We start from the raw sequence: 17,246 nt of genomic DNA on the forward strand, positions 1-17,246 counted from the left end.
TAATTGTTAATAACTCAATCAAATCAAATTATATAGGGGAAATGGTCCTAATGTGGGCCTATGGATCTAAGATTGGGCCCATCACTAAAAATCTGCTATTTATCAATTTTATCTTGATGAACGCGTCATTGGGACGGTACTTATGGATATTTTTGGTTGCTATTGAAAATTTAATCGATTGCTGCATTTATGTATGGGCCCAAATTAGGGGCATTTAGGCCGACATTAATCATTATCAGGGTTACTTCCACTCACTTCGCTATAAAAAATGTTTTTCGGAATTATGGAATCATTCGATGCTATTATGAAAGTTTGTACTTGTCAGTAACAAGAAGAGGTTGGAAGGTATGTATTTGACACATAAAACCTGTCAATTTCGCTTTCAGTGCGTCACAATCTCATTATTATTATATTATTATGATTCATTACCAATTGGTGACGAATTGTCTTCTGGTGAGTAATTGATTGGTCGTTTTCTAGTTACTGTTACAGAAAATCAACTCCGACCTGTAATAGTAATACCAAGTGATCAGAGACGATTTTGAAAGTCTAAAATATGGTTTTCTGTGCACAATTTCCCAAAAAAAATTTACAAAAAGTTAAGAAAAAATGGCCCAAAAGTTGTTGTTTAATGATTTTTGTTAATTTTTATTGCCATACTTGAAAAATTCACAGAAGATAGCATTTGTCATAAGAATATTGAAGAGTGTATTTTTTCTTATTTATGTATGTCTATTGTAAACTATGATTATACACTATCAATTACTTTAAAGAAAACCTTATTTCAACAACTGAGTGAAAAGCTGTTAACAAAGGAGCAGTTGGTGTGTAAAACTGAGCATGCCAAAATATGCTTATGATAAATCCCTTCTAATTAAATCAGCATTCGGCCAAATGTAATTCGGCCGAGTTACCAATTCGGCCCAACGGTATTTGGCCAAATGACATTCGAATAAATTACCCGGAACACGACAAATGAGTCAGTACTTTGAGGAAAATAGAGGGTTCAGTTTCAGGTTCCAAGTATTAAGACTAAAATATTGGCCATCTTTTAGCCTTAGTATCCAGTTTTCTTAAATAAGATAATAAGAAGCACCATTTATTTTTGCTTTTGTCGAAGAGAAATAATGTAATCTTCGAGCAAATGTTCGAGGAATCCGACAGAGTAAACTCTCTTACTATCCGTTGACGTTGACTGGATACCCCAGCCCCAGAATTTTGTTCACATTACTGAATTGCTACGCTGCTAAGTAAATCTTTATTTGGTAAAAATAAATCGTATAAGGTGCATAGAATTCAACTATACGTAAAAATCTGGAGGCCATATAGGAGCAAGTGGAAAAATACTCCTACATTGTATGATTTCATATGATTCAATAGGATACTTTATACAACTCTATGTATAACTTTATCTTGCCTCTAATATGATTTTGTATATGCCAATATATAATTTAAAATGTTATTTGTACTACTTTCCAGTGTCGGGAAAATATAAAAAAATCAAATCTCTCCAACGCCCAAGCTCACGCTTGATTTTCGTAGACAAAAATCGACAAGCAAACAACTGCGGTTGATTTTGCAAGCTGTGATATCGCAGCTCGGAATATCAAGCTAACAAAACTCACCAACTGCAAATCTCACTAAACTGTGGTGAGATTGAGTTTAACGATTTTTGATTTACACCCGAATGCAACCAAAACTTCCATAACGGGTTGCAGCAGTCTCTTCGCGTCTGCCATCGGTGAAGATTAAAAAGAGATAGCAAACCATGCTTTCTCTTTCTAAGAAAACGATGTGCAATGGAATAATTTTTGTGTCGAGTCAACTCTCAGCTTGATTTTTGCACGTTGTGAATAGTCTTATAATATCAAAGGAGCTTGTAAAATCAATATCAAGGATGATATTTTTTTCCAATATCACGCGTGATATTGCGAGCGCATGAGAGCGGAAAAATATCAATTGATTTCTGATTTTGCCAACACTGCTACTTTCAAATTACATCTCTAAAATTGAGGCAATCCATATAGTCAGACCAAAATGCAGAAAGCCAGAAAAAATATCTTTTAAATGAACCTTCAATTTTCTAAAGTTGGTGGTACCTAGTGATATTGGTTTAAATAGAAGTTGGAAATTGAAATTTAAAGAATTAGGGGAAATGGATGTAATGTCGGCCTCAGGACCTCAGTGAAATGCCCCTAATTTGGCCCAATACATCAATTCAATTTCTCTTCCAGTTTAATATCACCACGTGATGTAAAAACTCATCGAAGAGCATCGGATTTTCAACGATAAAACCTATACATTTACATGCTCGTGTAAATTTAAATCAAATAACACTGAGAAAGCTAATATGGCGGACGGACCGATTATTCGATCAGGTTTTTCTCCGCCAGGTCAATTCATTAGTGGAGAATGTCGGAAAAAGTGTATTGTAAGTTTTGTGCGCTCAGTTTTCGTTATGTGGAACGATTTATCGTACATAAGCACGTCCACAAATAGAAAATCATGACAGACAACATATTGATTAAATCGGTTTTATACAGAGAGCACATTTAGTTCGAGCAGAAAATCTAAAAATTGGGTAGGGTGAGTGTACCAGTTATGGTCAGACGTTCCTATTATGGTGTGCTCCAATTATGGCCTATGGAATTCTCATAGGCCATAATTGGAACACACCATAATAGGAACGTGTAACCATAACCCTATGGAAAAATAGAAAAACATTCAAAAACACGCTCAGGGTTACTTTTTTCTCCTGACTGATCGTTTTGATGCAGCGGTGGAAGTGTAGGGTATGTACTGTGCCGTGAAGGCGGGTTATTCCGCGTGGGTGATAACTCCACGTACTTGAAAAAGCGAAAGGTAAACCCATCGAAAATCATCCATGTAAAATTCAAGTGTCATTTCATTTTACATGCATGTAAATTTCAAGTCGTTTAAATTTAAAAATCAATTTAATTTTACATGAATATGCATGCTCTTTATATGTGCATGGAAATTCGTGTAAAATTACAAAATAATTTTAACTGTGTACACTCTTAAGTTGATTTTCCACGATCGAAGGTAACTCTTTCTCTGGTGGTGAAACACCTTATTGTCTGATAATCCGACAGCACAATTTAAAAAAAAAATGCAATCGTAATATTCAACTCACCTTAACATGAAAACTGAAGAAAGGAATCTTTTCGTGATCCAGGTGCATAATCGTCTTGATGGCTCCAGTGCTAGAGTCGATGTGGAAGTAACGCCGCGGCATCATCTCCAGTATGTCGTAATGCAGCAAGGAGTTAAGTCCGGAATCCGCATCCTTAGCTTTAATTACCAGCGGTAGTGATGCATTCACCAGCGATTGACTGGCTTTCGTTGGATTGTCACTCAACGTCAGCACTAGCGATCCGACTGGTGCCGCTTCCGAGACTTCACCTTTGTAGACTTCCTGCTCGAAGTATGGCGTGTTGTCGTTCTTGTCCAGTACGTTGATGATCACTGCGCACGTTGCCGAAGCGGAGGCCATGTTCGTTGCTCGGATTGTTAGATTGTAGAATTTGTGGCTCTCGTAGTCCAGGATGTCTTTGGTGGTGATGACCCCGGTTGAGGGATTGATGAAGAACATATCGTTGACGTTTCCTTCGATTATCTCAAACTGCAACGAAGAAGTGCTCCGTGCTTCTATATGGATGACAAATGTCCCGATAGGCTGGTTCTCATAGATTTCAGCAGCTGGATCGACGGATATGAACCTCGGAGGAGCATTGTCTGCCATGTTAATCATCACGTGAACCGGAATCTGAGATGAAAGTGACGGTTTTCCACTATCGGAGGCCTTAACCTGCAGCATGTACTCGGAGAGTGCACTTATGTCCAAGTCTTTGACAACGCTTATGACACCCATGTTGGAATCGATGTTGAAAACGTTTCCAATGTTTCCACTCACTATCGAATAGGTAATTCTAGCGTTGTCTCCAATGTCTCGGTCGATTGCGTAAACCTGAACGACCTTGGTTCCAACGGTAGCAGTCTCATATACCCTTCCTTGTACAATTTTGCTGGTAAACTCCGGAGCGTGGTCATTGTGGTCATGCACCGTAATAATAACCTTCGCGTAATTTCGTTTGGCTGGGGTTCCCTGATCTTTTACAATCACAATCAACACGTGCTCCGCCAGTGCCTCGCGGTCCAATTTATGTGCCATAATAATACTCCCACTAACCGAGTCGACGCGGAAAAGTTTAAGTGAAACCGGATCACGTGCCGCATGTAAGCTGTAAAACAACTTTTTATCCTCGTCAGCATCGGTTGCGTGCAGTTGTAGCACCTCGGTGCCTTCCTCGATGCTCTCCGAGATGTCCACCCGGTACAGCGATTCCGTAAACTCCGGTCGGTGATCATTTATATCAATTACCGAAACGTACAGTTGCGTGTAAATAACGTGCACCCCGTCGGAGATGCTTATCGTTAGATTGTACTCCTTCTGAGTTTCCCAGTCCAAATATTTGGCCAGCAAAACATTGCCATTGTCTCGTCCGATGTAAAATTCATTCCGCTCGTCCCCACCTGGAGTTTTTGCAATTTATTCACCACGTGGCACGGACACGATAGGTGGTTCAGATCAGATCCATTTCCGGCAGCAGGGTTTTCGGTTCGGATTCGGTCCGAATGAGAGATTTTTGTTTGTGTAAGCGATTGTGATAAGGATCAGAAAAGGAATGAGAAAACGAGAAGTCGGAATTAGAATAAATATTGAATGCTGGCTGTTGAATAAACTTAAGCACGGATCTGCTTTCTTGTGCTGACGGTGGATGATGGCAACAATGAAAACGGAGATGGGGTTGTTCCATAGAGAATGATCTGCAAGTTGAAAATGACCCTAACTTGGAGATTTCCAATCTTCGTATCGGTTTAGTGAAAATTTACCCTACTGCTATGGAGCAACCCCCTCATAATTGATTCATAATGGAAAGCAAAGCACTTACCAACGATGTCGTACCACAGTTGTTCGCCATCGTAGTCGATGGCTTGGATTAGTGCCACCAGGAAGCCAGGGGTGTCACTTTCTGTCACCTCAACGTGCTGGTCGATGGTTTTGAGCACCGGGGGGTTTTCCGATTTCCCTGGCACCTCGACGACAGCGATGCTGACGCGAGCCTGCTGGGACTTTTTCAGTACACCGTTATCTTCAGCTCTGACCAGCAAATCATACTCGGAGTCCACTTCAAACGTTTTGGCCGCATAGATGATACCAGTGTCCGGGTCGATGCGGAATTTTTTCGCCTTCCCGCGTCCGGCTTTGATGGAATAGGTTACCCGGCCGTTTTCGCCTATGTCCTGATCGGTGGCCAATACCTGAGAGAGGAAAGAAGGAAATTTCGTTTGATTAGTGTCAAAGTTTTCTGGAGAATATACAACAAATATCATGAGAAATTACAGGAACATTATTGATTGTCATGCATCACAGTATTTAACATGCATGCTTTCGATAATAACGATTCATTTTTAACTACTTAAACATAAATGTGTACTACCTACAGAAAAGTTTCATTTTCATGGGATACTGAATGAATTTAACAGCTTTGTTCAGAAAATGTTTTTAAATCAGTAACGGTGTGTCAGTAAATCATTATATCTGTGATTTAACAGTTAAAGAAGGTTGGCTCACTGTATAAATATCATGCAAATCCTTAATTCGGGTTTTCTCGGCTTGTTTTTTTTTAAACTAAAAGACGGCAATGCTGAAATCAAACTCTTCCTCCGTGATTTATCAATCCGTTATTCATGAAGCATAAGTTTCATCATGATGGATTGCAAACAACTGCTAGAGCTAGAGAGGGGGAGCACTTGGAATCATTACTAGAGGGAAAATTTTGCGTTCTTATCGTAACGGAATATTCAGTAGCTCCCAGTTGGATGCAAATTCTGTGCATTTATCAAAACAGAATTTGAATATTTAATAACAATATTTCAGACTTGCCGTAGATGTCTTTTCCTACGAGCTTATCTCGTAATGAAACTTCCTGGCAGAACACAATCAACACAACAGAGCACTACACACACACACCCACTCTTTGTGTGTATCTCTTCGTCCTGGGAGAAGTGCATCGCAATCTTTTCTCGGATAGATAAGAGCAGATTTTGCTTTGGTGATAAATAAAACTCATTCAAATTCCCTTGCCCTCCAGTTGTCCTGGAATTTCCTGTACAGGACGTTTTGCGGAATAACTTTCAAACTAGTGACAGCCATGCGGCATGTCTAATGGCCATCAGGCATCAAAACTTTCACACTAACTAACAACCAGGCCAGTCCAGACCTGACAACCTACTTTTCCCCGGTGGTAAAACTGCTGCACTCAGCTATCAAACGATTTCATTATCATTTGCATCATCATCATCATCATCATCATCGTCGTCGTCGTCGTCCTCGTCAGCACTGTTAGTAGTCCTCCCCGGACGGCTCCCGTGATCGTCGTTGTAGCGTCATAAAATTCATTATCATCATTATTCATCTCTCGGCTCTTTGTGCAGCTGAGCTTTTGCGTTCACGGTCTTCGGAATTGACATCTCTTACCACCCGATACCATCCCAAGTTCCCTGGGATCCTAGTTTCCGCTATCCGCCATACACGTGGAATAATGCGCAAGAGGGCAGCCTATAGCAATCGACATAGCCACCCCCTGCAATGAGGACTGATGGCGTAGGAGGAAGGGAAGATGGTTAAAGCAGCCCCATCAGTGCTGCGGGGGGTGGAATGAGACTTAAGCGACTGAGATGATGGAGGGTGGGTTGATGTTTTGTCGGCAGCAAATGAGCTTTTCACATCGCAGCTTATAAATCTTTACACCGATGATGTTGTCGGATGGGTTGCTTCCTATTCATTTGAAGTCGGGATCCGTTTTTTCCTCGCTTGTTTCTGTGATCAGCGATAGTGAATGCTATTGTTTGGAAGGAGGTGGAGATGCGGGAGGCCACAAATGAGCGTTGGCACCTTTTCCGCAAGAATAGGCGACGGGTTGAACAACCCGCTGAGAAATGCGATTAAGGATAAGGTGATGTGCATTTTGTTCAGAGAGTGAGGGGTGGAAACTTGAGGCGTTTGAAAGCGCTAATGATTGGTGAAGGCTGACAAATGGTGCAGAAGTATACGAAGAAAGGAGAGTGTTGACTCATCGTTGCGCGGGTTTGTCGGGTGACTTTCGCTTGGTTTGGAACCGTAGCAGAGCGGAATAAACCGTTGACGGCAGGGAAAAAAGCTACCTTTCTTATAGTGCTTCTGTAAACAGACTATGCTATGTGAATTTACCATGCGATCTGTTCTGTACACATAGATTATTTTACAAGAGTCAGTAATTTTTACTAACTTTGTAACTACTGAAAAAAATCGATAAAACTTTCAAATTACTTTTATACGTAAAAAATGTCGTTTAACCTTAAGGCTAATATAGTTAACAGAACAAAGCCTGTAGAAGTTAGGAATCAATAAACTAAGTTTTGAATTTTTCACATATTTTTAAGCAACAGTTCCGCTGTTCCAAAATTACTGAAAATGCAGCTAAGTGTGTGTAAAACTGTTGGACGACTGTCTATGTTAGAGGAATGGGGGTTCTAGTTTATAGAGTTCGAGTCCCCAGTAAACTATACATATTATCTATGTCTACAATATGACCACATACATTATCGGTATGTACGGCAGATTGCAAGTTCCATAGTTTAAATTAAAAAAATTCCAATTGAATATATAATAATCACTTGTTGCAGTGATCTGATCTCCTTTTGTTTCTTTCCAGTATCAGCAGAGTGTCTCAATCTAGTCTCAAAAGCTCAAGCCCCTTTGATGATGACGAAATGGATAACAGCGTATCGCTGAACGATAGCTTCAACAACGGAACGCTACGGCAAAGTTGAGCGTGGCAACGAAAGAAGCGACGAGAACCCCCAACGCCATCGGTTCGAAATTTGGTAAAACATACATTCTCGCGTAACATTTGAAAAGGGTCTTACATCTTTTGTTATCAAACAACCCTTACAACCCTTTCACGAGAAGCGAAATACGCCCTCTCAAATCAAGAACACTATCGGGGAGGGCTGTTAGTTCAAGACCAACAATTGAAATGGCCTCAACTCCATTTTGTAAACAAACCTTGTAAGGCCATTTTCTCGCGAACCGAAACTCCAACTTCCAACCTTCTACCTCAGGCAACTATACATGTTTTCAAACAAATTCTTCGCCTGATCCGTGTCAACGTTGCAGCATTACGCCTCCAGTATGTGACTATTCTGAATCTGCCAAACCAAAACGCAATGCCTGCCACCTCAAGGAAGTCCCTGAACCTCTCAACCCAGTCGTGCTTGCTGGTTCCTGCCGTCGAAGTCGTTCTGGCCCTTTTGTTGAGAATGGTGAGAACGGACTAAATGCTACTGGAACCGCTTCGAATTTGCGCATTTATTATCAAAATGTACGAGGGACGAAGATCGACTCCCAAGCAACACAGAAAACATCTCAATTCTTTTATTTTTTATTTAAGTTGCCCTGAAATCCCTTAAATGGTACAGGAAATACATCTTGATACGACAAAGTTTCAACTTTGTTGCTTCATTTACTTTAGATCACAATAATGAAACTCAACTGTTTCAATGTACTGCTCTGATGACCTGTCAAATCATGCCTCAATTGGGAGGAGCAAACATGTTACACTCAAATTGGTATGAAGTTATTTGCTACGTGATATTGTATGAAACACTTGAGCAACAAATCTAACTTGTGTTGTGTTTGTTGAATGAGAGTTACATAAAACATTATGTTTCATAAAACTTTGGTGCAGCAGAGTGTGAACTATATGTTTTTTGTACCTATTGAGCAATTTTTCCGAAATGTTACTAAAAAGTTGACGAACCAAGATGTGTTGAAAAATGTATTTGCAATCTTGTTCCAATTAAGCGTATGAAACTTCGTTTTGCAACCAACTGAATCAAGTAGTCACTGTAAAGGTTTGTTGTAACCATTTAGTGTCTACCATGGCTCAAATATGTCTTGTCACTTTGATGTTGTAAAATATTTTTGGAAGGCATTGGCAAAAGCGGAGAAATCGTAATGCATGTGCTAACATCTGCATAGGAAATGGAAGACCACGACGAGGATGATAGGATTACGGATGGCAGGGGACGATGATGACTTAAGGCGATGCCAACAGTGGCTGGCGTGGCCGTAGTCTCTCAACCGACCGAGTGTTCCAAAGGGCTAAATAGAACAGTGAGAAGCCTGAGGTGACGATGGATTGGTTGTTGCGTGAGCTGGGGCAAACAAATATGTTGATACCGCCGAACGGAGATGTGGCCGTTGAGGATCCGTTAGAGACGGAGCTCGTATTTGTCGGAACTGCTGGCGAACAGGAAACGGCACCAAATAGCGGGTGGATTGCCAGAAGTAGTGGCTCATAATGCTGAAACCTGATGGCTGCTGGCGGAGGAGCTGCACCGATGCCGCTACCGCTCGATGTCACATTGCTACTGACAAGTGACGTTTAAAACACGCACATACTCAACAAATTCTATGATTGTTCAAACTACGCATTTGCTACTTATTTTCAACATAACTGGAACATGGATACCATCGATAATACGTAATGGTGCAGTTATGTTGACAAATCGTTGCGGTGTTGTTTTGCAGTTCAATATGAATCATTAATTTTAATATCCACTCATCTGCAACGTAAAAAATACTTGTTGTAAACTTTTCATAATGTCTTGAAAAATAGCTACATTATTGTAACGTACTATTTAACAAGTTTGCAACAGTTCAGTGAGCTGGATTATATCTGGATGAACCGTACACTACCGGCCGAAATTATGTTGCTATAATGGAAAATGCTCACAAATATTTCAAACATTTCGATAGCAATCTTTGCTTTATAATTATAAATTATTTTTTTAAAGATCAGTGAATGATGACTAGATGATTATGAAAAGAAGTCTTACGGTTTGTGTAATCAACGTAATGAAATCGCTTTAATTCTCGCGCAATAAACTGGGAGTTTGAATCCTTAGGGTTTGAAGCATGAACTCTATGCGTTGAAATATTGATCCCATTCACTAATTATTGGATAGTAATATTATAATCGGCCAAGGGGTCAAAATGCAAGGATTTATGTATTAACCAGAAATTGATGATACGCAGCAGCTAGCTGGTATATTTATTCGGAATTCGTAACCGCTCAAGTTTTCTCATTTTTTAAGAGAATATTGAGAATATTTTTTCAGACATCATCGCACAAAGATGGACTCAAAAGCCGCAGAAAATCAACTTTTCGGTTTTGTTGGGAGTCCAACTTTCTTCGATGAGATTTAAAGCGTATTGTTACATGCTAATTTTCTATGAAATCTTTGGAAAAAATGATTTTCTTGGATTATTTATTTCTTTTCCAACATTTGGGATCATCCACAAATTTAGTACCGGAATGGGGGGAGAGGAGGGTTGACATTTTCATACATTAAATTTAATAGGTGAAAAACACAATTTTATCTTAAGCGATTTAATGTCAAAACACCTCCAAATACATTAAATGCGCAAATGTATGTAAAAGTTTACCCAAATCGATATCTACCGATCGACTGAAAATTTTAAAATCTTAGAAAGACTTGCGAACTGCAAATTTTACAGAGTCTTACAAGGACGGGAGGGTGATTCAATAATCATTCATAAACCCGTCCTATTCCTATTAGAAAAAAAAAAACCAAAACGCACCTGAAATCGAACCGGTAAATTTTCGTTTGATTTTCAAACACCCAATGTCAAAAATTTATACTATTTCAGTTCATAATATTTTCAGAATCAAAAGATTTTTTAAATACTGCAATGCTCATCAAAACTTGAGAAGTTTGTGGTTCTATTGCAATGGATAGATGAAAATATTCTGTTCAAAAACAACGAAATTGTGCATATGAAGTTTTAGCATTTTTCAGTAATAGACAGTGGGGGTTTGCGAGTTAAAGTCATTAATTCCAATTGGTTTACAGGCTTTTTTATTTGTTTTTATTTTATTTATTTATTATCTTATGCATAAAATACTTCTTCAAACTAGTTTTTAAGCATTTTTGCGTTCAATAAACTTTCTGTCAGCCAAAACAATTAAAATTAAAAGGATCTATCGGTACTGCATAAAAAACGCTTATTTGGTTTAAAAAAGCTGATCACTTATTAGGCCTTGATTGATTGTTACTTGTAAAGTATTTATTTTAAATTAACTATGCTGATTAAAATTTAGGTTTGCGGCTACGGGTCGGACACTTCATGAAATAGGAGTCTGTTTTAGTTGCCCACTGATGTGACGGGGTGTGGTATCTACCAGCTTGTCAGAATATTTTGTGGGTGATTGGCTCACAACAGCGCGCTACCTTGCCTTAGAGAGCCGAAAAAGTGCCTGGGTACATTATTTAGAGTGACCACTGACCATCCCATTAATTATTACTTTTTTTAAACATAATTTTGAGTTTTAAGAACTCATCATCATGCTACTTTCATTCGGTTAGAATGCAACCAAAAATTAATCACATTCGCAAACACAACCGCAAATACATATTAATATGGTTGTACTGAACATGTTTACCCGCAATGTACACAATAAGAATGCTGTTGGTAAACTGGCAGCCATATGTTCTCCACCAGAAATAAACATAATAAACTTATTTTTCAATTTATTCATGTTTCACACCCTAGTGACATAAAAAAGTGAAATACTTATTACAGCTGTAATGTTTTCCAATAGTTTTAATATAAATATTTTTTTTAGAGATCAATTTTTTATTTCGACATATTTTTAAGCTGCGAATTTGTGGCATCAATTTGTAAGTTTTTGAAGGCGTATATATTTAATCGAAGCAAAATGTGTAATTTCACCATAAAACTAGATGCGTTTGAAAAAAACGGACTAGTTATCAAAATTTTAAAGTAATTAATGTCATACTTTTATTCAAATGACTTTTTCTACGATTGGCATCTCTGATTTTGCAGTCTAAATAAAAACATCAGTATGCTTTTTCCGCATCACCTCACAAAATATCCAATACATTTATGTGGTTAACTTGAATGTCATTTACATGTATTCGGAAACATCACAGTACTGTTTTAAATATTTCAGTGAAACATTGCAGTTAAGTCAGTTAAAACCTCATTTACAACTTGTGTCATTCAGACTCCACCTTCTGCGCTTTTTAAGGTACAATGAAGTTTTATATGCGGTTCGTTGTCCATAATTTGGACCGTCTATTAGTCACACTAAGGTTGTTGTTACTCGCTTAGAAACAAATGGTGTTGCTTGGGCTATTTCTTTCTAGCTGCGGATGATTCAGAGTATGATGCTATCGTATTAACTGAAACTTGGCTCGACGATTGCATCCTATCTACTCAATTATTTAACGGATCATACACGGTATTCAGAACAGATCGAAGCCCATTGAATAGTCGAAAAACTCGGGGCGGCGGAGTGCTGATAACCGTATCATCTAGTTTGTGATGTTGTATTGATCCGGCTTCGATTAGTAATGCTGTTGAGCAGCTTTGGGTTAAAATCATGCTTCCCATATGTGCCGTCAGCGTTGGAGTGCTTTATCTGCCACCAGATCGTAGAGACGATCTGTTTCTCATCCAGCAGCATATTACATCTATCGATTCCGTTTTATCGTGTTTGAAGCCTCATGATGTCGCTTTCCAGTTCGGTGACTATAATCACCCTCAATTGCATTGGATACCTTCAAAAGATGGAGGTCTCAAAGTAGTAGTAGTATGTTGTACTATGCATTCTGCTTCCATAGCTTGACACAGGTAAACGGCGTTGTAAATTCCACTTCACGGATTCTCGATTTGGTACTCGTTAATGATACTGGGTTACAAAGCTGTTGTGTTTCCAACGCAGCCGAATCACTCGTTGATACTGACACCGCACACCCTGCTATTGATGTCACCGTATTCACGAGCCACTTTATAATTCTAACCAGTTTGATTTTCGTCGGGTAGACTACGACCTGCTAAACGATGCACTGTCCTCGATCGATTGGCAATTCCTGGATTCTGAGCTGGATCTGGATGAAATCGTTGGTGTTTTCAACACGGAAATACGTCACGTCGTCGAAGCTAACGTGCCTCTTCAACGTCCTTTATTAAAGCCGCCTTGGTCAAACTCCAGCCTTCGCCAATTGAAGCGCTGTAGACGATCTGCACTTCGGAAGTATAGCCGCAATAGGTCTCAACAGTTGAAGCATCGCTTTGAGCTTGCTAGTAACAAGTATGCTCGGTACAATCGTATTCTGTATGCTCGGTACATTGATCGAACGCAAAGGAACTTGCGTGTGCATCCGAAAAATTTATGGTCGTTTGTTCGTACTAAACGTAAGCACGATGGATTACCTACATCCATGTACTTTGATGAGCGTTCTGCGTCTAGTAAATGTGAGCTATTTGCCGATCACTTCAAGAATGTCTTCTCAAATACATTGACCACACAAACGCAGATCGACGCTGCCCTCAGTAATACTCCGTCGCACAGCTTTGAACTTAGAATTTTTCAAATCACCGAGGAGCACGTCCAAAATGCTCCACGTAAGTTAAAAAAATTCGGTATCACCTGGTCCTGATGGGATTCCTTCAACCGTACTGAAAAAATGTTCAAGTGCTCTGCTGAAACCATTAGTAAAACTATTCAACCTCTCGTTTCAAAAGAAAACATTTCCAGCTGGATCGAAAACTTTATTCCTGTCTCCGATTCACAGAAAGGGGGACAAATGTTATGTTGCCAACTTCCGGGGAATTACTTCGTTCAGTGCCTGCTCTAAACTTTTTGAGATTATCTTTAAATATATTATCTTTGAGCCTAGCAAGAACTACATATCCTGTTCTCAGCATGGATTCTTCCCGAAACAAACCGTCACTGCAAATCTGACACAGTTTACTTTACTCTGCATACGCTCGATGGACGCTGGTACGCAAGTAGATGCCGTGTACACAGATTTCAAAGCTGCATTCGATCGAGTGAACCATGATATCCTACTTGGAAAACTTGAGCAATTTGGACTTTCCTCCGACCTAGTAAACTGGTTTAGATCGTACCTGACTGGAAGGTCTGTGAAAGTAAGGATCGGCTCTTCATATTCATATGATTTTTTTTTCATTTCTTCCGGCGTACCGCAAGGAAGTAATCTAGGCCCGCTTCTCTTCTCGTTATTCATAAATGATGTTTCATTTGTTCTGCCACGCGGACAGCGAATATTCTATGCAGATGACGTTAAGATATTTATGGTAATCACATGTATTGAAGACTGCTTGGAGCTGCAACGGTTATTGGATATGTTTGAGGAGTGGAGCAAGCGTAATCATCTTGATTTGTGTATAGCCAAATGCAACAAGATCTCATTTAGTAGAAAGCGTTAACCGTTATATTTCAACTACAAGCTATCTGGGCAAACTCTCGAACGCATGGATCAGGTGAGGGATCTTGGTGATGTTGGACCGTGAACTCCCTTTCCGACCGCATTGTGAAGATGTGTTAGCAAAAACTAACAAGCAGCTCGGGTTCATCTTTAAGCTTGCTGATGGATTTCGCGATCCTCTCTGCCTGAAGTTCCTCTACTGTGCCCTAGTACGCTCTATTTTGGAATCTGCCGTAGTAGTATGGTGGCCATACAATAGAAAATGGATCGAACGCTTCGAGGCTGTACAGAAAAAGTTTGTGCGCTTAGCCCTCCGACACTTACCCTGGCACGACGCACTGAATCTTCCTCCATATGAACATCGCTGTATGCTGCTGGGAATTGATACTCTGGAACAAAGAATATCGACTTTGCAAGCTGTATTCGTGGTTAAGATGTTAACCAACGATATTGACGCCCCAGATATTCTCACTGAATTGAATAAATATGTTCCAGAACGACCTTTGAGACGACGCAATTTCTTGCATTTAGCTAACCGTCACACTCGTTATGGACAACATGATCCAATCAGATTCATGATACTTCGGTTTAACGAAATCGCCAGCAGATTTGACTTCAATAGTTCTGCCACCACTCTGCAACGCCAACGTAATAATAATCAACGATATTGAATAGAACAATAATGCAATTGGTGAGTATCTGTCCAATAATTAACTAGGAAAATGAATGTGCTACCTGCTGTTTTTTTTATTTCATGATTCGTAATCATCTACACGATATTGGTTCCTGCCATCTGACGAGTGACCTGTTTGCAGTTGCCAACTAAAAATTGTTTTATTGATTGGTTCACTTTAAGAACTTATTTATGTTTTATTTATAATTTATATATTTTTATTTCATTTAAAATGTGCTGTCTCAAAAAGGATTTTCACCATCCCATATTTCATTTAGACTTGAATCCAGATGGAATTATATAAAATAAATAAACAAATAAATAAGTAAACCTACATTCGCAAACCTAAAAAAAAAATCGGGTAGGGGAGAATTTATCCTACCTGTTCATTCTTTTGGTTCACCTTGGCGGACTTCACTTCGTGAGAAAATGGCTTTACAAGGTTTGTTTATAAAATTGAGTTGAGGCCTTTTCAATTGTTGGTCTTGAGTTTGGGTGGACGTACTTCGGTTCGTGCGAAAGGGCCTTTTAAGTTTTGTTTACAAATGCTGATAGGCCCTTTTCAAATGTTATGCGGGAATTGCTTATTGTTGATTTTAAAAAGATTGTTCATTTTGGAATTCATAATTTCCAGGCAAACACTTCCGTTGATTTAACGAATACCGTCCTTGTCACGCGAAGATTGACGGATCACCAGAAGATGCTGAAGATGTGAAAAATCTCACCAATCTAACGGCTGAAATTGAATCATTTGTACGTACTACTTCTGAAGATGAGGTGAACCGAACGACCACAATAGAACCCAATCAATTCGAAAACCTGGCCTTGACCAACGATAGTAACAACAACCACCTGACGGAGCTTGTAATAGTTGAAAGAAAATAATAAATTGTTGAAAGAAAATAATAAATTGTTGAAAAGGTGAACGCCGCCCAAAACTGATAGACAAGAACAAGATCTATCAAAAGTTGATGGCAGCATAAAGTCTGCTGAACCAACACCAACAAGCGACGTCAACATCGCCGAACCAGAGGAAAACATGTCGCGAATAGAGGAACTCAGAATAGAAGAAACAGAACCAAAACCCGTAGCTACCCCTCAGCCTTCACCACTCTCTAAGTCATCTCCGGCACCAATCCCACAGACACCGCCCGTCGTCGAAGCAGAAGACCTGGAAGGCATCGCTCTTCCTTAAACTCCCGGTCCAGCTCAGCGCCACAACAAAAACCGCAACCAGATCCGCCGAACCAATGGAATCGCACTTCGAATAACTTCAGATTCTGCAACGGCTAGCACAACCGAGGGAGAAGAAAACATGGAATCTAAAGCGATCAAATCCATCAACTATGAGCTCTAGTACAAGGTAGAACCAATCAAAACAGAAATCGGCGAAAAAATTGGCACAACTCGTCTGAAGATAAGTTAGTCAACCTGTGATATCAGCTCCCTTCAAAATAACGGTACTGAACGGGGACGTTCGGTGCGTGACATCATCACATTGACAATGTCATCAAGAAAATTGCCAAGAAGTATGGAATTCTACCCACATAAACGCAAACCATCACTTGACCTTACCGATAATGGTTATAAATTGTTTATAATCCCTCCTAAACTGTAACTGAAATGGTTTTGGAACCTTACATGAACGTTTGTGTGATAAAGTTTTAACCTTATGTATTATGGTTTTTAGGAAGCGGACCTTACAAATAATGGGTTGTTTAGAACCATTACCATTCCAAATTCTTGTTTTCTCCATACATTTTCGGAAAGAGAACTATATTAGAACGTTTTTACTTATGGTTTGAGAACATTAATGATTATGGTTATGGTAGTCAGTAAGGTCCATTAATCGTTTTGTATTATCGCTCAACTTTACGTGGAATATATCGCGAACTGATAATTATTAATTTACAGGCAACCAATTCGCGATATATTCCACATAAAGTTGATCGATGTTACAAAACCATTCATGGGCCTTACTGACTACCATAACCATAACCATTAATGTTCTCAAACCATAAGTTAAAACGTTCTAATATAGTTCCCTTTCCGAAATGTATGGAGAAAACAAGAATTTGAAATGGTAATGGTTCTTAACAACCCATTATTTGTAAGGTCCGCTTCCTAAAAAACCATAATACATAAGGTTAAAACTTTATCACAC

At 39.3% G+C, this 17,246-nt stretch overlaps 1 protein-coding gene and 1 pseudogene across 4 annotated transcripts in view; one reads left to right on the forward strand and one right to left on the reverse strand.

Annotated features, from left to right (window-relative positions):
• kug (kugelei) overlaps positions 1-17,246 on the reverse strand; it is a 375,801-nt gene that overhangs the window by 86,326 nt on the left and 272,229 nt on the right. For all 4 annotated transcript variants that reach the window (XM_065236080.1, XM_065236079.1, XM_065236078.1 and 1 more), the window contains 2 exons: positions 4,974-5,343; positions 3,155-4,554 (listed from right to left, as the gene is read on the reverse strand). In XM_065236080.1, coding sequence (XP_065092152.1) covers positions 3,155-4,554; positions 4,974-5,343 — 1,770 coding nt within the window. The remainder of the gene's footprint in view (positions 1-3,154; positions 4,555-4,973; positions 5,344-17,246) is intronic.
• On the forward strand, positions 6,966-16,700 carry LOC135712973 (uncharacterized; annotated as a pseudogene).

Source organism: Ochlerotatus camptorhynchus, unplaced genomic scaffold (assembly GCF_037179485.1).
Source record: "Ochlerotatus camptorhynchus isolate MF236.1 unplaced genomic scaffold, CSIRO-AGI_Acam_v1.1 ptg000526l, whole genome shotgun sequence".
NCBI classification, from domain to species: domain Eukaryota; kingdom Metazoa; phylum Arthropoda; class Insecta; order Diptera; family Culicidae; genus Ochlerotatus; species Ochlerotatus camptorhynchus.